The following is a 25,151-nucleotide window of genomic DNA, read 5'->3' as shown; positions in this document are numbered from 1 at the left end:
CGGAAATATAAACCCCTCACACCGCGCAATCACCGGAAATATAAAACCACACACACCGCGCAATCACAGGAAATATAAAACCCCTCACACCGCGCAATCACCAGAAATATAAACCCCTCACACCGCGCAATCACCGGAAATATAAAACCCTCCACACCGCGCAATCACCGGAAATATAAAACCCCCACACCGCGCAATCACCGGAAATATAAAACCCCTCACACTGCGCAATCACCGGAAATATAAACCCCTCACACCGCGCAATCACCGGAAATATAAAACCCCTCACACCGCGCAATCACCAAAAATATAACCCCTCACAACGCGCAATCACCGGAAATATAAAACCTTCACACCGCGCAATCACCGGAAACATAAACCCCCTCACACCGCGCAATCACCGGAAATATAAACCCCCCACACCGCGCAATCACCGGAAATATAAAACCCCCCACACACCGCGCAATCACCAGAAATATAAAACCCCCCCACACCGCGCAATCACCGGAAATATAACACCCCTCACACCGCGCAATCACCGGAAATATAACCCCCTCACACCGCGTAATCACCGGAAATATAAAACCCCTCACACCGCGCAATCACCGGAAATATAAAACCCCTCACACCGCGCAATCACCGGAAATATAAACCCCCCACACCGCACAATCACGGAAATATAAACCGCTCACACCGCGCAATCACCGGAAATATAAAACCGCTCACACCGCGCAATCACAGGAAATATAAAACCCCTCACACCGCGCAATCACCGGAAATATAAACCCCTCACACCGCGCAATCACCGGAAATATAAAACCACACACACCGCGCAATCACCGGAAATATAAAACCCCTCACACCGCGCAATCACCAGAAATATAAACCCCTCACACCGCGCAATCACCGGAAATATAAAACCCTCCACACCGCGCAATCACCGGAAATATAAAACCCCCACACCGCGCAATCACCGGAAATATAAAACCCCTCACACCGCGCAATCACCGGAAATATAAAACCCCCTCACACCACGCAATCACCGGAAATATAAAACCCCCTCACACAGCGCAATCACCGGAAATATAAAACCCCTCACACCGCGCAATCACCGGAAATATAAAACACAACACACCGTGCAATTACCGGAAATATAAAACCCCTCACACCGCGCAATCACCGGAAATATAAAACCCCTCACACCGCGCAATCACCGGAAATATAAAACCCCTCACACCGCGCAATCACCGGAAATATAAAACCCCCTCACACAGCGCAATCACCGGAAATATAAAACCCCTCACACCGCGCAATCACCGGAAATATAAAACACAACACACTGTGCAATTACCGGAAATATAAAACCCCTCACACCGCGCAATCACCGGAAATATAAAACCCCTCACACCGCGCAATCACCGGAAATATAAAACCCCCACACCGCGCAATCACCGGAAATATAAAACCCCTCACACCGCGCAATCACCGGAAATATAAAACCCCCTCACACCACGCAATCACCGGAAATATAAAACCCCCTCACACAGCGCAATCACCGGAAACATAAACCCCCTCACACCGCGCAATCACCGGAAATATAAACCCCCCACACCGCGCAATCACCGGAAATATAAAACCCCCCACACACCGCGCAATCACCAGAAATATAAAACCCCCCCACACCGCGCAATCACCGGAAATATAACACCCCTCACACCGCGCAATCACCGGAAATATAACCCCCTCACACCGCGTAATCACCGGAAATATAAAACCCCTCACACCGCGCAATCACCGGAAATATAAAACCCCTCACACCGCGCAATCACCGGAAATATAAACCCCCCCACACCGCACAATCACCGGAAATATAAACCCCCCCACACCGCACAATCACCGGAAATATAAACCGCTCACACCGCGCAATCACCGGAAATATAAAACCGCTCACACCGCGCAATCACCGGAAATATAAAATCCCTCACACAGCGCAATCACCGGAAATATAAAACCCCTCACACCGCGCAATCACCGGAAATATAAACCCCTCACACCGCGCAATCACCGGAAATATAAAACCACACACACCGCGCAATCACAGGAAATATAAAACCCCTCACACCGCGCAATCACCAGAAATATAAACCCCTCACACCGCGCAATCACCGGAAATATAAAACCCTCCACACCGCGCAATCACCGGAAATATAAAACCCCCACACCGCGCAATCACCGGAAATATAAAACCCCTCACACCGCGCAATCACCGGAAATATAACCCCTCACAACGCGCAATCACCGGAAATATAAAACCTTCACACCGCGCAATCACCGGAAACATAAACCCCCTCACACCGCGCAATCACCGGAAATATAAACCCCCCACACCGCGCAATCACCGGAAATATAAAACCCCCCACACACCGCGCAATCACCAGAAATATAAAACCCCCCCACACCGCGCAATCACCGGAAATATAACACCCCTCACACCGCGCAATCACCGGAAATATAACCCCCTCACACCGCGTAATCACCGGAAATATAAAACCCCTCACACCGCGCAATCACCGGAAATATAAAACCCCTCACACCGCGCAATCACCGGAAATATAAACCCCCTCACACCGCGCAATCACCGGAAATATAAACCGCTCACACCGCGCAATCACCGGAAATATAAACCCCCCCACACCGCACAATCACCGGAAATATAAACCGCTCACACCGCGCAATCACCGGAAATATAAAACCGCTCACACCGCGCAATCACCGGAAATATAAAATCCCTCACTCCGCGCAATCACCGGAAATATAAAACCCCTCACACCGCGCAATCACCGGAAATATAAACCCCCCACACCGCGCAATCACCGGAAATATAAAAGCCCTCACACCGCGCAATCACCGGAAATATAAACCCCTCACACCGCGCAATCACCGGAAATATAAAACTCCTCACAACGCGCAATCACCGGAAATATAAAACTCCTCACAACGCGCTATCACCGGAAATGTAAAACCCCTCACACCGCGCAATCACCGGAAATATAAACCCCTCACACCGCGCAATCACCGGAAATATAAAACCCCCCACACCGCGCAATCACCGGAAATATAAAACCCTCCACACCGTGCAATCACCGGAAATATAAAACCCCCCACACCGCGCAATCACCGGAAATATAAAACTACTCACACCGCGCAATCACCGGAAATATAAACCACCCACACCGCGCAATCACCGGAAATATAAAACACCTCACACCGCGCAATCACCGGAAATATAAACCCCTCACACCGCGCAATCACCGGAAATATAAACCCCTCACACCGCTCAATCACCGGAAATATAAAACCCCTCACACCGCGCAATCACCGGAAATATAAACCTCCCCCACACCGCGTAATCACCGGAAATATAAAACTCCCTCACACCGCGCAATCACCGGAATTATAAACCACTCACACCGCGCAATCACCGGAAATATAAACCCCTCACACCGCGCAATCACCGGAAATATAAAACCCCTCACACAGCGCAATCACCGGAAATATGACCCCTCACACCGCGCAATCACCGGAAATATGACACCACACACACCGCGCAATCACAGGAAATATAAAACCCCTCACACCGCGCAATCACCAGAAATATAAACCCCTCACACCGCGCAATCACCGGAAATATAAAACCCTCCACACCGCGCAATCACCGGAAATATAAAACCCCCACACCGCGCAATCACCGGAAATATAAACCCCTCACACCGCGCAATCACCGGAAATATAAAACCTTCACACCGCGCAATCACCAGAAACATAAACCCCCTCACACCGCGCAATCACCGGAAATATAAACCCCCCACATCGCGCAATCACCGGAAATATAAAACCCCACACACACCGCGCAATCACCAGAAATATAAAACCCCCCCACACCGCGCAATCACCGGAAATATAACCCCCTCACACCGCGTAATCACCGGAAATATAAAACCCCTCACACCGCGCAATCACCGGAAATATAAAACCCCTCACACCGCGCAATCACCGGAAATATAAACCCCCCACACCGCACAATCACCGGAAATATAAACCCCCCCACACCGCACAATCACCGGAAATATAAACCGCTCACACCGCGCAATCACCGGAAATATAAAACCGCTCACACCGCGCAATCACCGGAAATATAAAACCCCTCACACCGTGCAATTACCGGAAATATAAAACCCCCCCACACCGTGCAATCACCGGAAATATAAACCCCTTACACCGCGCAATCACCGGAAATATAAAACCCCCCCCACACCGCGCAATCACCGGAAATATAAAACCCTCCACACCGTGCAATCACCGGAAATATAAAACCCCCCACACCGCGCAATCACCGGAAATATAAAACTCCTCACACCGCGCAATCACCGGAAATATAAACCACCCACACCGCGCAATCACCGGAAATATAAAACACCTCACACCGCGCAATCACCGGAAATATAAACCCCTCACACCGCGCAATCACCGGAAATATAAACCCCTCACACCGCTCAATCACCGGAAATATAAAACCCCTCACACCGCGCAATCACCGGAAATATAAACCTCCCCCACACCGCGTAATCACCGGAAATATAAAACTCCCTCACACCGTGCAATCACCGGAATTATAAACCACTCACACCGCGCAATCACCGGAAATATAAACCCCTCACACCGCGCAATCACCGGAAATATAAAACCCCCCACACCGCGCAATCACCGGAAATATATAACCCCCCCACACCGCGCAATCACCGGAAATATAAAACCCCTCACACCGCGCAATCACCGGAAATATAAACCCCTCACACCGCGCAATCACCGGAAATATAAAACCCTCACACCGCACAATCACCGGAAATATAAACCTTTCACACCGCGCAATCACCGGAAATATAAACCCCTCACACCGAGCAATCACCGGAAATATAAACCCCTTACACCGCGCAATCACCGGAAATATAAAACCCCTCACACCGCGCAATCACCGGAAATATAAACCCCTCACACCGCGCAATCACCGGAAATATAAAACTCCTCACAACGCGCAATCACCGGAAATATAAACCCCTCACACCGCGCAATCACCGGAAATATAAAACCCCTCACACCGCGCAATCACCGGAAATATAAACCCGTCACACCGCGCAATCACCGGAAATATAAACCCCTCACACCCCGCAATCACAGGAAATATAAACCCCCTCACACTGCACAATCACCGGAAATATAAAACCCCTCACACCGCGCAATCACCGGAAATATAAAACCCCTAACACCGCGCAATCACCGGAAATATAAAACCCCTCACACCGCGCAATCACCGGAAATATAAAACTCCTCACACCGCGCAATCATCAGAAATATAAAACTCCTCACACCGCGCAATCACCGGAAATATAAAACGTTCTGTCTCACAAAATAGCGACACAAAACGGTTTTCTTTTTTGAACAAATTTTTCTTTCCTTGTCGAAGATAAATCTCAAAATTTGGTGTCGTCGTAATCGTATTGACCCGGAGAATAAAGGTAACAAGTCATTTTCACCGCATGGTGAACGCCGCAAAAACTAAACCTAAAAATCAATAGGATTCACTGCGTTTTCCCCTATTCCAGCCCACAATTGTTTCCTCTTTCCCAGCACATTATAGGGGACAATAAAGGGGTTTTCCACGATCGGACAACTGATGACCTTCACCAGATAGGTCATCAGTATATGATCTGTGGGGGTCCGACACCCGGACTCCGCACCGATCATCTGCTCCAGCTGCCTCCGGGCACCAGAAGTCCATGCTGAAAGCAGATGCTCCGGTCACGGAATAGAGCGGTCGTGCTGCTGTGTTAAAGTGAATAGGAGCAGAGCATTTAGTTCTGCAGAACGGCCGCTGTGCAGTGGTCGGAGCCATTTGCTTCCGGCTCCAACTACTGCATACCGTTCAAAACATCCGGCAGCCGGAGCAGCTGATCTGTTCGGGGTCCGGGTGTCGGACCCCCACCATCATATACTGATGACCTATCCAGTGGAGGTCATCCGTTGTCTGATCGTGGAAAACCCCTTTTAAAATTACTTCACGTCCAGCACAAGACATGTTCTCATACGGCTATGCCAACGGAAAAACAAAAAAGTTCTGGCTTTGGAAGGAGGGTGGAAAAATTTGAATTGGCTGCGTGTCCAAGGGGTTAAGTACATAAGAAGAGACAAACATTAATGAATGACAGACTGGTCCAGAGGGAGAGAGACCCTGCCCTCGTAGACTGCACTCTACAAGAGAAGGAGAGACCCTGCCCGTGTAGACTGCACTCTACAAGAGAAGGAGAGACCCTGCCCGCGTAGCCTGCACTCTACAAGAGAAGGAGAGACCCTGCCCACATAGACTGCACTCTACAAGAGAAGGAGAGACCCTGCCCGTGTAGACTGCACTCTACAAGAGGAGAGACCCTGCCCGCGTGGCCTGCACTCTACAAGAGAAGGAGAGACCCTGCCCACATAGACTGCACTCTACAAGAGAAGGAGAGACCCTACCCGCGTATACTGCACTCTACAAGAGAAGGAGAGACCCTGCCCGCGTAGACTGCACTCTACAAGAGAAGGAGAGACCCTGCCCGCGTAGACTGCACTCTACAAGAGAAGGAGAGACCCTGGCCACATAGACTGCACGCTACAAGAGAAGGAGAGACCCTACCCGCGTAGACTGTACTTTACAATAGGAGAGAGACCTTGCCCGCGTAGACTGCACTCTACAAGAGAAGGAGAGACCCTGCCCACATAGACTGCACTTTACAAGAGGAGAGATCCTGCCCGCGTAGACTGCACTCTACAAGAGAAGGAGAGACCCTGCCCACATAGACTGCACTCTACAAGAGAAGGAGAGATCCTGCCCACATAGACTACACTCTACAAGAGAAGGAGAGACCCTGCCCTCGTAGACTATACTCTACAAGAGAAGGAGAGACCCTGCCCGTGTAGACTGCACTCTACAAGAGAAGGAGAGATCCTGCCCACATAGACTACACTCTACAAGAGAAGGAGAGACCCTGCCCGTGTAGACTACATTCTACAAGAGAAGGAGAGACCCTGCCCGTGTAGACTGCACTCTACAAGAGAAGGAGAGACCCTGCCCGTGTAGACTGCACTCTACAAGAGAAGGAGAGATCCTGCCCACATAGACTACACTCTACAAGAGAAGGAGAGACCCTGCCCACATAGACTGCACTCTACAAGAGAAGGAGAGATCCTGCCCGTGTAGACTGCACTCTACAAGAGGAGAGATCCTGCCCGTGTAGACTGCACTCTACAAGAGGAGAGACCCTGCCCACATAGACTGCACTCTACAAGAGAAGGAGAGAACCTTCCCACATAGACTGCACTATACAAGAGGAGAGACCCTGCCCGCGTAGACTGCACTCTACAAGACAAGGAGAGAACCTGCCCACATAGACTACACTCTACAAGAGAAGGAGAGAACTTGCCCACATAGACTGCACTCTACAATAGGAGAGACCCTGCCCGCATAGACACTACAAGAGTAGACAGTAGGTGAGGGTAGAAGCTGGTCATCCGGTGGAGTAGTGGCAGCCGGTTATTTTAGGGTGTAAGCTTTTCTGAATAGGGGGTGTTCAGGTTACTAGTGAAGGTTTGGATAGTGGGAGAGATCTGATGAGTTGGGCTAAAGAGGTCAGAATGTGGGGGAAGCACGGGAGAAATCTAGATGATGATGTGAGGAACAGATAAAATGAGAACAAAGAAGGTCTTGTGAGGACCGGAGATTAGGTGTGGGTAGGTATTGGGAGATTAGGGCAGAGATGTATGGAGGGGACGGGTTGTTGACAGCCTTGCATGTCATTTTTAATATGTATAACTTAATTTAGTAGGCAATGGGTGGCCAGTGACCGCAGAGGTGGAATGAGGGGACAAGGTAGATTTATCCTTGCAGCTGAGTTGAGAATGGGTAGGAGGGGTGCAATAGTGTTAGATGGGAAGCCACAGAGAAGGGTGTTGGAGTAGTCTAGACAGTAGATGATGAGGGCATATATACTAGCATTTATGTCTGTTCGAGGAAAGACTGACTTCAAGAGGTTTTTGAGGTTGAGGCAGCAAGAAGTGGTAAGCGCTTAGGCTGTGCTATTTGAAATTAAGGGTTATCCCAATGCAGCGGACCTGTGAGACCGGGAAATGTGTGGAGCCATTAACTGTGATTTGATAGTTCTGGTAAGGGGGTTGAGTGAAATGGGGAAAAGATGATTCCGTTTTCTCCATGTTAATCTTAAGGAAGTGGTAGGTGAAATAGGAGATAACTGTTAGACATTCTAGATAACAGGGAGGTAACATCAAGACCAGAGGCACTGGCGTAGCTATAGGGGTTGCAGCGGTCGCAATTGCGACCGGGCCCCGAAGCCAGGGGGCCCACGGCCCCCCGCACCACATCAATAAAAAGTTACTATAGTAACTCGGGCCGCGGGCCCCTGTTACTATAGTAACATACTTTACTTACCTTCCTGGTTCCGGATCGCAGCGGAGGTCCTGACGTCAAGCGCTGTGCGCAGCGCATGACGTCACAGCGCTATGCCGCCGCGCACAGCATCGAGACTACAGAACTCCCGCCGCGGCCGAAGAGGAAGGTAAGGTTAGCCCTGACTGGCGGGGTCTGACTCCCGGGACCCGCCAATCAGCTGTTTTGAAGGGGCCGCAGCACTCGTACGAGAGCTGCTCCCCTTCATTCCTGTCACTTCATTCCGGTCACACTGTGAAACGGTGTCGGCGATTCACAGTGTGGGCGAGTAGTGAAATGAAGGGGAAGCAGCTCTCGTACGAGTGCTGCGGCCCCTTCAAAACAGATGATTGGCGGGACCCGGGAGACACATCAGCTATTGATGGCCTATCCTGTGGATAGGCCATCAATGTTTAGGGACTGCACAACCCCTAAGCCTACGATGTAGCAGGCTTAGGGGGCCCATGAGACAGGATCACAGATTGTGTGATCCTGTCTGCTGGGTCCTGTATCTAAGCCAATCACATGGTAGGCTTAGATACATGGCCCATGCGTGATCCTGTCTGCTGGGCCCTGTATCTAAGCCTACCACACTGTAGGTTTAGATACAGGGCCCCAGCACACAGTAATCTTATACTGTATAAGATTACTGTCTGCTGGACCCTGTAACTAAGCCTACCTTGTGGTAGGCTTAGATACAGGGTCCCACAGACAGTATCACACATGGGCCCTGTATCTAAGCCTTAGGGTATGTGCACAGACACTAATTACGTCCGTAATTGACGGACGTATTTCGGCCGCAAGTACCGAACACAGTGCAGTGAGCCGGGCTCCTAGCATTATAGTTATGTACGACGCTAGGAGTCCCTGGCTCGCTGCAGGACAACTGTCCCATACTGTAAACATGTTTTCAGTACGGGACAGTTGTCCGGCAGCGAGGCAGGGACTCCTAGCGTCGTACATAAGTACGACGCTAGGAGCCCGGCTCCCTGCACTGTGTTCGGTCCGGTACTTGTGGCCGAAATACGTCCGTCAATTACTGACGTAATTAGTGTGTGTGCACATACCCTAACACATGTGTTACTAATCATTTTTTGTGTGTTTTCTTACAGGTTCGGTCGTTGGACTACGGCGGATTCCAGGACTACTTCGATGACAGCTTTTTTTTTATTAATAAAATGGTTAATGAGGGTTGTGTGTGTTTTTTTTTTTATTTCAATAAAATATTTTTTCTATGTCTTTGTGGTTTTTTTTTAAACTATATTACTACCGCCTTAGTAATGGCCGCCGGCTGATTGACAGCGTCCATTGCTAAGGCGGGACTTAGTGTTAGCTGCTGCAGAGGCTAACACTAACCCCCTTTATTACCCCGGTACCCACCGCCACCAGGGGTGCTGGGAAGAGCCGGGTACGATCCAGTACCTGACCATCTGTAGTGATGGTCGGCCACTGGGGTGGCCGCAGGCTGGTATTATCAGGAGGGGAAAGGCCAAAAACAGTGGCCCTTCCCATCCTGGTAATGCTGCCTGCTGCTGCTTTATTGTATCTGGCTGGTTATGAAAATGGGGGGGACCCCACGTAATTTATAAAAAAAAATTATTGGAAAGAACGATGTCGGGTCCCCCCCAATTTTCATAACCAGCCAGATACAACACAGCAGCAGCAGGCAGCATTACAAGGGTGGGAAGGGCCTTCCCCAGCCTAATACTACCAGCCTGCGGCCACTCCGGTGCCTGCCCGTCACTACAGATGGTCGGGTACTGGTTTGTACCCGGCTCTTCCCAGTACCCCTGGTGGCGGTGGGTACCGGGGTAATAATGGAGGTTAGTGTAGCCTCTGCACCGGCTAACATTAAGCCTCGCCTTAGTAATGGAGATTGTCAATCAGCCAGCGGCCATTACTAAGGCGGTGATAATAAAGTTTAAAAAGATACAAGCACATAGAAAAAATATTTTATTGAAATAAAAAAACACAACCCTCATTAACCGTCATTGAAGTCCTCGTATCCGAAGTCCAACAACCGAACCTGTAAAAAAAAACACAAACACACAAAAATAATCAGTAACACATAAAGAAACAAAATTATTATTCTTACCTATCCTGGGTCCAGCGCTGGAGCCGCAATGTCAGCGAGCTGGGCCCTGTATCTAATCCTATCATGTGTGATACAGTCTGCTGAGCTGTGTATCTAATCCAATCATGTATGATACTGTCTGCTGGGCCCTATATCTAATCCGATCATGTGTGATACTGTCTGCTGAGCCACTGTATCTAATCCTATCATGTGTGATACTGTCTGCTGAGCCACTGTATCTAATCCTATCATGTGTGGTACTGTCTGCTGAGCCACTGTATCTAATCCTATCATGTGTGATACTGTCTGCTGAGCCACTGTATCTAATCCTATCATGTGTGGTACTGTCTGCTGAGCCACTGTATCTAATCCTATCATGTGTGATACTGTCTGCTGGGCCACTGTATCTAATCCTATCATGTGTGATACTGTCTGCTGAGCTGTGTATCTAATCCTATCATGTGTGATACTGCCTTCTGAGCCACTGTATCTAATCCTATCATGTGTGATACTGTCTGCTCAGCCATTGTATCTAATCCTATCCATAGTTTATAGGGTCGTAGTGCTATAGATATGCTATACTGTCTCATAAACACAAACACACAAAAATAATCAGTAACACATAAAGAAACAAAATTATTATTCTTACCTATCCTGGGTCCAGCGCTGGAGCCGCAATGTCAGCGAGCTGGGCCCTGTATCTAATCCTATCATGTGTGATACAGTCTGCTGAGCTGTGTATCTAATCCAATCATGTATGATACTGTCCAACAACCGAACCTGTAAAAAAAAACACAAACACACAAAAATAATCAGTAACACATAAAGAAACAAAATTATTATTCTTACCTATCCTGGGTCCAGCGCTGGAGCCGCAATGTCAGCGAGCTGGGCCCTGTATCTAATCCTATCATGTGTGATACAGTCTGCTGAGCCACTGTATCTAATCCTATCATGTGTGATACTGTCTGCTGAGCCACTGTATCTAATCCTATCATGTGTGGTACTGTCTGCTGAGCCACTGTATCTAATCCTATCATGTGTGATACTGTCTGCTGAGCCACTGTATCTAATCCTATCATGTGTGGTACTGTCTGCTGAGCCACTGTATCTAATCCTATCATGTGTGATACTGTCTGCTGGGCCACTGTATCTAATCCTATCATGTGTGATACTGTCTGCTGAGCTGTGTATCTAATCCTATCATGTGTGATACTGCCTTCTGAGCCACTGTATCTAATCCTATCATGTGTGATACTGTCTGCTCAGCCATTGTATCTAATCCTATCCATAGTTTATAGGGTCGTAGTGCTATAGATATGCTATACTGTCTCATATACACACTTTTTTTTGGGGCGGACACATATGTATTGGGGCTATTTCCCGGACATTTTAAGCCCTGAGGGTATGTTCACACGGCAGCGTCCGTTACGGCTGAAATTACTGTGCTGTTTTCAGGAGAAAACAGAACCGTAATTTCAGCCGTAATGGCATGTGCAGGCGTCTTTTGCTGCGTCCATTACGGAAGTAATTGAAGCTGGTTTTCCATGGAGTCCATGGAAAACGGCTCCATTTACGTCTGAAGAACTGACAGGCACTTTTTTACGCGCCGCCTTTTGACAGCGGCGCGTAAAAAAAAATGACCGTCGGCACAGAACATCGTAAGACCCATTCAAATGAGTGGGCAGATGTTTGCCGACGCTTTTGAGCCGCATTTTCGGACGTAATTCAATGCTAAAACGCCCGAATTACGTCCGTAAATAGTGTGTGTGTGAACCCAGCCTTAGTGACGCCCCGGCTGCTAGTGCTGCATTGTTGGGTCACTTAGGAGACCCAGCGATGCAGCTGAAAGCGGACCGTCGGCCATGAGAAGTTTGCGGGGGGGGGGCCCAGTAAGAATTTTTGCATCGGGGCCCATGAGCCTCTAGCTACGCCCCTGACCAGAGGTAAATTTGACCAAAGATTTAGATGGAGAAAAGTAAGGGATCCAGAACACTGAGACCCATGAGGGAGCGATAGTAAATCTTTAGTTGGTAAGGTATGAGGAGATCCAGGAGAGGGCCAAGTCTGTGATGTCAAGGGACTAGAGAATTTGTATCAGGAGGGTGTGATCGACTGTGCCGAAGGTGGTGGACAGGTCTAGAAGGAGGAGCACAGAGTAATGTAGAAGCAGAGGACAGGTCTAGAAGGAGGAGCACAGAGTAATGTAGAAGCAGAGGACAGGTCTAGAAGAAGGAGGAGCACAGAGTAATGTAGAAGCAGAGGACAGGTCTAGAAGAAGGAGGAGCACAGAGTAATGTAGAAGCAGAGGACAGGTCTAGAAGAAGGAGGAGCACAGAGTAATGTAGGAGCAGAGGACAGGTCTAGAAGGAGGAGCACAGAGTAATGTAGAAGCAGAGGACAGGTCTAGAAGGAGGAGCACAGAGTAATGTAGAAGCAGAGGACAGGTCTAGAAGAAGGAGGAGCACAGAGTAATGTAGAAGCAGAGGACAGGTCTAGAAGAAGGAGGAGCACAGAGTAATGTAGAAGCAGAGGACAGGTCTAGAAGAAGGAGGAGCACAGAGTAATGTAGAAGCAGAGGACAGGTCTAGAAGGAGGAGCACAGAGTAATGTAGAAGCAGAGGACAGGTCTAGAAGGAGGAGCACAGAGTAATGTAGAAGCAGAGGACAGGTCTAGAAGAAGGAGGAGCACAGAGTAATGTAGAAGCAGAGGACAGGTCTAGAAGGAGGAGCACAGAGCAATGTAGAAGCAGAGGACAGGTCTAGAAGGAGAAGCACAGAGTAATGTAGAAGCAGAGGACAGGTCTAGAAGGAGGAGCACAGAGCAATGTAGAAGCAGAGGACAGGTCTAGAAGAAGGAGGAGCACAGAGTAATGTAGAAGCAGAGGACAGGTCTAGAAGGAGAGGCACAGAGTAATGTAGAAGCAGAGGACAGGTCTAGAAGGAGGAGCACAGAGTAATGTAGAAGCAGAGGACAGGTCTAGAAGGAGGAGCACAGAGTAATGTAGAAGCAGAGGACAGGTCTAGAAGGAGGAGCACAGAGTAATGTAGAAACAGAGGACAGGTCTAGAAGGAGGAGCACAGAGTAATGTAGAAACAGAGGACAGGTCTAGAAGAAGGAGGAGCACAGAGTAATGTAGAAGCAGAGGACAGGTCTAGAAGGAGGAGCACAGAGTAATGTAGAAGCAGAGGACAGGTCTAGAAGGAGGAGCACAGAGTAATGTAGAAGCAGAGGACAGGTCTAGAAGGAGGAGCACAGAGTAATGTAGAAACAGAGGACAGGTCTAGAAGGAGGAGCACAGAGTAATGTAGAAGCAGAGGACAGGTCTAGAAGGAGCACAGAATAATGAAGAAGTGGGGGAACAGGTTTAAAAGGAAAAGCACCAAGTAATGTGGACGATGGAGGACAGGTCACGCTTTACAGAAGTCTGTGTGTAAGATGTGACTGCTAAGTGATAAGATGATGCAGAGATCCTGCACACCCAGCACAATACATGCTGCTACCTCACACTAAACTAACAGGACATACACACTGTATTGGTGGGACGTACTGCGCATGCACACTGGTCTGGCGGGACCTTCCGCGCCTGCGCACTGGTCTGGCGGGACCTTCCGCGCCTGCGCACTGGTCTGGCGGGACCTTCCGCGCCTGCCCACTGGTCTGGCGGGACCTTCCGCGTCTGCCCACTGGTCTGGCGGGACCTTCCGCTCCTGCCCACTGGTCTGGCGGGACCTTCCGCACATGCTCGCAGGACTGGCGGGACCTTCCGCACATGCTCGCAGGACTGGCGGGACCTTCTGCACATTGACACGTGACCGCTGGTTCCCAATAACCATGGTTAGTATCTGTCTTTCAGATGTGAATAAAGTTACTATCCGGTAAAATAATCTACAAGGAAAAGGGGAATACTATAATAATTAAGAATTTTAGATGTCTCTGAAGATCCAGGATCTCTGAGGTAACTTCTAATATCTGTAAAAACTTATATTAGGGGTGTATTCATTCATAAAGGGCATCTGTCACACTGACCACCCGTCTGATCTGTTGGCAGCAGATTATATAGCAGGAGGACCTGAGCAGATTGTGTCTCTCCATTCTTTTCTATAGGAGCTACGGAAACCGCCTAACAAGGCCACCCAGAGGTGGAGCCGCATCTATCAGACATTTCTGGCATATCCTGGGGAGAGTTGTCCGTGTTGGGAATACCCCTTTATTCCATGTGGTGACGGCTCTTAGAAGATGTTTCTCTCAATGATGAATAAGTGAGGTTCTGTATGTCACACATGATGATGTCCCCTGTATGATCTCCATCTTCTCCTTTCTTCATAAAGACGTCTGCAGTACTAGATCCTCCAGTTCCTCCAGTTTTCTCATCTTCTCCTCCACAACGTTCCTTCTCCTGAATGACCCACCAAGGATGGACAAGCACAGGAATGAGATGAGCAGAAGAATATTAGACTTCACCTTGGAGATCATCTACCTGTTGAGCGGAGAGGTAAACTTTTCTACATTATAGAACAAGTCCCACATAGGGAAGGGACAATACATAATAGGAATAATCCAGTGTCCTGTATAACAACGTCCAGATCTTCCAAGTGACGTCAAGAAGCTGAAGGTCAGCCACCAATATGGTCAGTTATGTGTCATGTCACCAATGCTGCAATAGTCATGTTGTAGAGCAATGAGAATGACCAGGAACCAGGAGGATCAGGATGACATCTATATAGAAACATAGAAGATGACGGCAGGAGGAGAGCACATGGTCCATCTAGTCCCCCAATATTATTTCCTTTTTAGTTTTGGCCTCGTTCTATTTTCTCAATGTCTTTTTGTAGGTGAGGTCTCCAGTATTACAGATGTGGGGTCACTAGAGGTCTATACAGCGGGGTCACAATCTCCCTCTTTCTACTGAGGGGGGAATACTGTGTTCAGTTCTCTAAGTGTCTCTCTCCATACACAGGAGTACACAATAGTGAAGAAGACATCGGGTGACTGTACGACTCCCATCATCCATGAGTCAGGAGGATGGAGCAGTAGTCCCATCACAGAGCCTCCCCCTCACTCCCGGATACATGAGAAGATCTTAGAACTGATCTACAAGATGACGGAGCTGCTGACTGGAGAGGTGACACTGCTGGGAATGCTGGGAAATTCTACAGTAACAGCACTGGAGGTGTCTGGGTAATGACTGTATCATTGTGTGTGTCAGGTTCCTATAAGGAGTCAGGATGTCACTGTCTATCTCTCCATGGAGGAGTGGGAGTATCTAGAAGGACACAAGGATCTGTACGAGGAGGTCATGATGGAGGACTACCGGCCACGCACATCACAAGGTGAGAAGAGACAGATATATATTGGCATTACTGTGGGCACAGGCTGGACTGGCGGTCATGTTGAGGCCTTAATACCGTCATGTGCAGCACATATACACGTGTGTACAATGACATGTAATGTAGGAGCTCCACAATTTCGGCTCCTTTTACATCACATTAGATCCCTGTGTTTCGTGCTGCCGGCTGCTCATAACTCTGCATTACAGGTCACATTACATTGTACAGCGCTGGCGGCCGTTCTGGATACAGGAGCCATGAAGACGAGCAGGACGCGCTGTCTCCTAATGCAGAGTTATGGGCAGCCGGCAGCGAGGACTATGGGCAGTCGTGCTGTAGTCAGAAGTAAACCTGGTAATACAAGTCATGTAGAAAGACGATTATCGGCACACTCCGGCAGTATAATAGTTTCCTATATAATGTCAGTATAATCGGAGGTTCTCTTTAATATTACACGTTATGGGCACTAGATTCTGGAGATGGGACGCTGATCCAGGGATTTATTCTGATTTCCAGATTTGGAGTCGGGGAGGAGTTTTCCCCTAATTAGACAATTGTCATCCACCTCATGGGGGTTTTATCTTCCTCTGGATCAACACGGTCGGATTATAGGTTGGTCTTGATGGACTTGTGTCTTTCTTCATCCTTAGTAACTGTAACACAGAATGTATGGAGCTAAATTTACCTCTAATATAAAGTACAACGTGTTCTGAAAAAACAATCTCACAATGTCTTGGATAAGTAAAATCTTATTCCCACTTATGATACGTCTCCACATGGCGTAAACACGGCGGAACGTCCAAAACTCATTTTTGGCGCGACGTGTAGATGAGATTTGTTAAAATCTCATCCTCATTGCTACTACTGTAATACGCTGCAGATTTTCTCGCAATTAAATACTTTGCAGAAAATCTGCATCTTATCAGCCCCGTGTGCACATACCCTTAAAGTAACACGTCAGATTTGAGAAATGGTTCTCTTAAACAGGTCAAAAATAGGCCATGGATTCCACTCCCAGAGGAGTCCCTGACATCACTGTCCATATATGGACAGAGACGTCAGGGGCTCCCTCTAGAAGCACAATTTCCAGCCAAGTTGACGGCAACGCTCTGGCAAATGATTCCGCTCCTAGAGGGAGCTTCAGTGGCGCTATCTACAGGGGATGAGGTGCTATCTGCAGGGGTTTGGCATAAGTTTGATTAAACTAAGGGGGAGATGTGCCGGCACTTGTGGAGAGAGCCGGCGGACAGGAAAGTACAACCCTGTTCCATTCTGCCAATATTTATTTATGTGACACCTGCCCAGGGCATCAGGAGTTGGAAAGTATATAGCCATGTCGTGAAGGGGTTAATTAATATGTATAGAAAATATTGCCTACAGAGGTGTACACAGCCTTTAAGAGGCTAATAAGCAAGTGACACCCAGACCATTTTTGGTTGCAGGTAACTAAATAGAGGCGTCCTGTGTCCCGCCACTTTCATGTGTATCCGCGTCCACAGAGGGCAGATACAGGTAAATACTATGGTGGAGCAGGGAGCCAGTTACGCCCCGCCGTTCGCTCTGGTAGGGCACAGTCTACTTTAGGCCTGCGGCTTACAAGGTGCAGGAACATCGACACCGGTAGTGAGGACCTCAACATTGTAATTCCGGCTCTGATCAGTAAACATAGAAGTGTAGAGAGAAGTGTCTGATCTATAGACAGATATACAGTAGTCATGTATTCAGTCACTGTGTGTTTCCTACAGATGGATCCAGTAGGAGAAATCCACCAGAGAGATGTCCCAGTCCTCTGTATTCCCAGGACTGTCCAGAGGAAAATCACAATGTCCCAGAGAATCATCAGGTAGATGAAGCTGAGCCGTATACCAGATCTATATAGGGGGTGCGGAGCTTTTCGGTCCTGCGGTCATTAGGGATGTCACGATACCAGAATTTGGACTCCGATACCGATACTTCGTGTAGTATTGCGATTTCGATATCAAAACGATACTTTACCAGCAGTAATAAAAAAATAATAAAAAAGTTCTTCCGTTTTCTGATGTGAGACGCGAGGCGTGATGATGAATGTAACCTCCATGTACCTCATTAATAGTAATTAACCCCATCATGTTTCTCCGTCATAATGGGTTAATGTGTGAGGTACATGATGGGGTTAATTACTATTACTGAGGTACATGGAGGTTAAATTCATCATCACGCCTCGTGCCTCACAATAATAAGTGACAGAAATATATACTGATAGTACACAGGCATATATCTATATACTGATAGTACACAGGCATATATCTATATACTGATAGTACACAGGCATATATCTATATACTGATAGTACACAGGCATATATCTATATACTGATAGTACACAGGCATATATCTATATACTGATAGTACACAGGCATATATCTATATACTGATAGTACACAGGCATATATCTATATACTGATAGTACACAGGCATATATCTATACACTGATAGTACACAGGCATATATCTATATACTGATAGTACACAGGCATATATCTATATACTGATAGTACACAGGCATATATCTATACACTGATAGTACACTGGCATATATCTATATACTGATAGTACACTGGCATATATCTATACACTGATAGTACACAGGCATATATCTATACACTGATAGTACACAGGCATATATCTATATACTGATAGTACACAGGCATATATCTATATACTGATAGTACACAGGCATATATCTATATACTGATAGTACACAGGCATATATCTATACACTGATAGTACACAGGCATATATCTATATACTGATAGTACACAGGCATATATCTATATACTGATAGTACACAGGCATATATCTATACACTGATAGTACACAGGCATATATCTATACACTGACAGTACACAGGCATATATCTATATACTGATAGTACACAGGCATATATCTATATACTGATATCACACAGGCATATATCTATACACTGATAGTACACAGGCATATATCTATATACTGATAGTACACAGGCATATATCTATATACTGATAGTACACAGGCATATATCTATATACTGATAGTACACAGGCATATATCTATACACTGATAGTACACAGGCATATATCTATACACTGACAGTACACAGGCATATATCTATATACTGATAGTACACAGGCATATATCTATACACTGATAATACACAGGCATATATCTATACACTGATAGTACACAGGCATATATCTATATACTGATAGCTCACAGGCATATATCTATATACTGATAGTACACAGGCATATATCTATATACAGATAGTACACAGGCATATATCTATACACAGATAGTACAGAGGCATATATCTATACACTGATAGCACACAGGCATATATCTATATACTGATAGTACACAGGCATATATCTATATACTGATAGTACACAGGCATATATCTATATACAGATAGCACACAGGCATATATCTATATACTGATAGTACACAGGCATATATCTATATACTGATAGTACACAGGCATATATCTATATACTGATAGTACACAGGCATATATCTATACACTGATAGTACACAGGCATACATCTATATACTGATAGTACACAGGCATATATCTATATACTGATAGCACACAGGCATATATCTATATACTGATAGTACACAGGCATATATCTATATACTGATAGCACACAGCCATATATCTATATACTGATAGCACACAGGCATATATCTATATACTGATAGCACACAGGCATATATCTATATACTGATAGTACACAGGCATATATCTATATACTGATAGTACACAGGCATATATCTATATACTGATAGCACACAGGCATATATCTATATACTGATAGTACACAGGCATATATCTATATACTGATAGTACACAGGCATATATCTATATACTGATAGTACACAGGCATATATCTATATACTAATAGCACACAGGCATATATCTATATACTGATAGTACACTGGCATATATCTATATACTGATAGCACACAGGCATATATCTATATACTGATAGCACACAGGCATATATCTATACACTGATAGCACACAGGCATATATCTATACACTGATAGTACACAGGCATATATCTATACACTGATAGTACACAGGCATATATCTATATACTGATAGTACACAGGCATATATCTATATACAGATAGCACACAGGCATATATCTATATACTGATAGCACACAGGCATATATCTATATACTGATAGCACACTGGCATATATCTATATACTGATAGTACACAGGCATATATCTATACACTGATAGTACACAGGCATATATCTATATACTGATAGTACACAGGCATATATCTATATACTGATAGTACACAGGCATATATCTATATACTGATAGCACACAGGCATATATCTATATACTGATAGCACACAGGCATATATCTATATACTGATAGTACACAGGCATATATCTATATACTGATAGTACACAGGCATATATCTATATACTGATAGTACACAGGCATATATCTATATACTGATAGCACACAGGCATATATCTATATACTGATAGCACACAGGCATATATCTATATACTGATAGTACACAGGCATATATCTATATACTGATAGTACACAGGCATATATCTATATACTGATAGTACACAGGCATATATCTATATACTGATAGTACACAGGCATATATCTATATACTGATAGTACACAGGCATATATCTATACACTGATAGTACACAGGCATATATCTATACACTGATAGTACACAGGCATATATCTATATACTGATAGCACACAGGCATATATCTATATACTGATAGCACACAGCCATATATCTATATACTGATAGTACACAGGCATATATCTATACACTGATAGTACACAGGCATACATCTATATACTGATAGTACACAGGCATATATCTATATACTGATAGTACACAGGCATATATCTATATACTAATAGTACACAGGCATATATCTATATACTGATAGTACACAGGCGAATATCTATATACTGATAGTACACAGGCGTATATCTATATACTGATAGTACACAGGCATATATCTATATACTGATAGCACACAGGCATATATCTATACACTGATAGTACACAGGCATATATCTATATACTGATAGTACACAGGCATATATCTATATACTGATAGTACACAGGCATATATCTATATACTGATAGTACACAGGTATATATCTATATACTGATAGCACACAGGCATATATCTATATACTGATAGCACACAGGCATATATCTATACACTGATAGAACACAGGCATATATTAGTACACAGCCATATATCTATATACTGATAGCACACAGGCATATATCTATATACTGATAGTACACAGGCATATATCTATATACTGATAGTACACAGGCATATATCTATATACTAATAGTACACAGGCATATATCTATATACTGATAGTACACAGGCGTATATCTATATACTGATAGTACACAGGCGTATATCTATATACTGATAGTACACAGGCGTATATCTATATACTGATAGTACACAGGCATATATCTATATACAGATAGTACACAGGCATATATCTATACACTGATAGTACAGAGGCATATATCTATATACTGATAGTACACAGGCATATATCTATATACTGATAGTACACAGGCATATATCTATATACTGATAGTACACAGGCATATATCTATACACTGATAGTACACAGGCATATATCTATATACTGATAGCACACAGGCATATATCTATATACTGATAGCACACAGGCATATATCTATACACTGATAGTACACAGGCATATATCTATATACTGAAAGCACACAGGCATATATCTATATACTGATAGCACACAGGCATATATCTATATACTGATAGTACACAGGCATATATCTATACACTGATAGTACACAGGCATACATCTATATACTGATAGTACACAGGCATATATCTATATACTGATAGTACACAGGCATATATCTATATACTGATAGTACACAGGCATATATCTATATACTGATAGTACACAGGCATATATCTATATACTGATAGTACACAGGCATATATCTATATACTGATAGTACACAGGCATATATCTATACACTGATAGTACACAGGCATATATCTATATACTGATAGTACACAGGCATATATCTATATACTGATAGCACACAGGCATATATCTATATACTGATAGTACACAGGCATATATCTATATACTGATAGTACACAGGCATATATCTATATACTGATAGCACACAGGCATATATCTATATACTGATAGCACACAGGCATATATCTATATACTGATAGCACACAGGCATATATCTATATACTGATAGTACACAGGCATATATCTATATACTGATAGTACACAGGCATATATCTATACACTGATAGCACACAGGCATATATCTATACACTGATAGTACACAGGCCTATATCTATATACTGATAGCACACAGGCATATATCTATATACTGATAGCACACAGGCATATATCTATATACTGATAGTACACAGGCATATATCTATACACTGATAATACACAGGCATATATCTATATACTGATAGTACACAGGCATATATCTATATACTGATAGTACACAGGCATATATCTATATACTGATAGTACACAGGCATATATCTATATACTGATAGTACACAGGCATATATCTATACACTGATAATACACAGGCATATATCTATATACTGATAGTACACAGGCATATATCTATATACTGATAGTACACAGGCATATATCTATATATTGATAGTACACAGGCATATATCTATATACTGATAGTACACAGGCATATATCTACATACTGATAGTACACAGGCATATATCTATACACTGATAGTACACAGGCATATATCTATATACTGATAGTACACAGGCATATATCTATACACTGATAGTACACAGGCCTATATCTATATACTGATAGCACACAGGCATATATCTATATACTGATAGCACACAGGCATATATCTATATACTGATAGCACACAGGCATATATCTATATACTGATAGCACACAGGCATATATCTATATACTGATAGTACACAGGCATATATCTATATACTGATAGCACACAGGCATACATCTATATACTGATAGTACACAGACATATATCTATATACTGATAGTACACAGGCATATATCTATATACTGATAGTACACAGGCATATATCTATAAACTGATAGTACACAGGCATATATCTATATACTGACAGTACACAGGCATATATCTATACACTGATAGCACACAGGCATATATCTATACACTGATAGTACACTGGCATATATCTATATACTGATAGTACACAGGCCTATATCTGTATACTGATAGCACACAGGCATATATCTATATACTGATAGCACACAGGCATATATCTATATACTGATAGTACACAGGCATATATCTATAAACTGATAGTACACAGGCATATATCTATATACTGACAGTACACAGGCATATATCTATACACTGATAGCACACAGGCATATATCTATACACTGATAGTACACAGGCCTATATCTATATACTGATAGCACACAGGCATATATCTATATACTGATAGCACACAGGCATATATCTATATACTGATAGTACACAGGCATATATCTATACACTGATAATACACAGGCATATATCTATATACTGATAGTACACAGGCATATATCTATATACTGATAGTACACAGGCATATATCTATACACTGATAATACACAGGCATATATCTATATACTGATAGTACACAGGCATATATCTATATACTGATAGTACACAGGCATATATCTATACACTGATAGCACACAGGCATATATCTATACACTGATAGTACACAGGCCTATATCTATATACTGATAGCACACAGGCATATATCTATATACTGATAGTACACAGGCATATATCTATACACTGATAATACACAGGCATATATCTATATACTGATAGTACACAGGCATATATCTATATACTGATAGTACACAGGCATATATCTATATACTAATAGTACACAGGCATATATCTATATACTGATAGTACACAGGCGTATATCTATATACTGATAGTACACAGGCGTATATCTATATACTGATAGTACACAGGCATATATCTATATACTGATAGCACACAGGCATATATCTATACACTGATAGTACACAGGCATATATCTATATACTGATAGTACACAGGCATATATCTATATACTGATAGTACACAGGCATATATCTATATACTGATAGTACACAGGTATATATCTATATACTGATAGCACACAGGCATATATCTATATACTGATAGCACACAGGCATATATCTATACACTGATAGAACACAGGCATATATTAGTACACAGCCATATATCTATATACTGATAGCACACAGGCATATATCTATATACTGATAGTACACAGGCATATATCTATATACTGATAGTACACAGGCATATATCTATATACTAATAGTACACAGGCATATATCTATATACTGATAGTACACAGGCGTATATCTATATACTGATAGTACACAGGCGTATATCTATATACTGATAGTACACAGGCGTATATCTATATACTGATAGTACACAGGCATATATCTATATACAGATAGTACACAGGCATATATCTATACACTGATAGTACAGAGGCATATATCTATATACTGATAGTACACAGGCATATATCTATATACTGATAGTACACAGGCATATATCTATATACTGATAGTACACAGGCATATATCTATACACTGATAGTACACAGGCATATATCTATATACTGATAGCACACAGGCATATATCTATATACTGATAGCACACAGGCATATATCTATACACTGATAGTACACAGGCATATATCTATATACTGAAAGCACACAGGCATATATCTATATACTGATAGCACACAGGCATATATCTATATACTGATAGTACACAGGCATATATCTATACACTGATAGTACACAGGCATACATCTATATACTGATAGTACACAGGCATATATCTATATACTGATAGTACACAGGCATATATCTATATACTGATAGTACACAGGCATATATCTATATACTGATAGTACACAGGCATATATCTATATACTGATAGTACACAGGCATATATCTATATACTGATAGTACACAGGCATATATCTATACACTGATAGTACACAGGCATATATCTATATACTGATAGTACACAGGCATATATCTATATACTGATAGCACA

At 44.0% G+C, this 25,151-nt stretch overlaps 1 protein-coding gene across 2 annotated transcripts; it reads left to right on the top strand.

The window, feature by feature from the left end:
* Positions 1–14,454: 14,454 nt before the first annotated feature.
* Positions 14,455–17,930, top strand: LOC142702418 (oocyte zinc finger protein XlCOF8.4-like). 2 transcript variants are annotated; one of them, XM_075848175.1, is made up of 5 exons: positions 14,455–14,566; positions 14,716–15,103; positions 15,569–15,733; positions 15,818–15,941; positions 17,684–17,930. In XM_075848175.1, exons 2-5 carry the CDS (start codon positions 14,909–14,911, stop codon positions 17,815–17,817), a joined length of 618 nt encoding a protein of 205 aa, XP_075704290.1. In that variant the 5' UTR covers positions 14,455–14,566; positions 14,716–14,908; the 3' UTR covers positions 17,818–17,930. The 2 variants fall into 2 exon arrangements, with proteins under 2 accessions (XP_075704290.1, XP_075704291.1); XM_075848176.1 differs by lacking the exon at positions 17,684–17,930 and adding an exon at positions 16,455–16,608.
* The last annotated feature ends 7,221 nt before the right edge of the window (positions 17,931–25,151 follow it).

The sequence above is a fragment of the Rhinoderma darwinii genome, unplaced genomic scaffold (genome assembly GCF_050947455.1).
Source record: "Rhinoderma darwinii isolate aRhiDar2 unplaced genomic scaffold, aRhiDar2.hap1 Scaffold_2308, whole genome shotgun sequence".
In the NCBI taxonomy this organism is placed as follows: Eukaryota; Metazoa; Chordata; class Amphibia; order Anura; family Rhinodermatidae; genus Rhinoderma; species Rhinoderma darwinii.
Note: the sequence above shows the minus strand (reverse complement) of the source record. Positions and strands in the feature narration are given on the sequence as shown.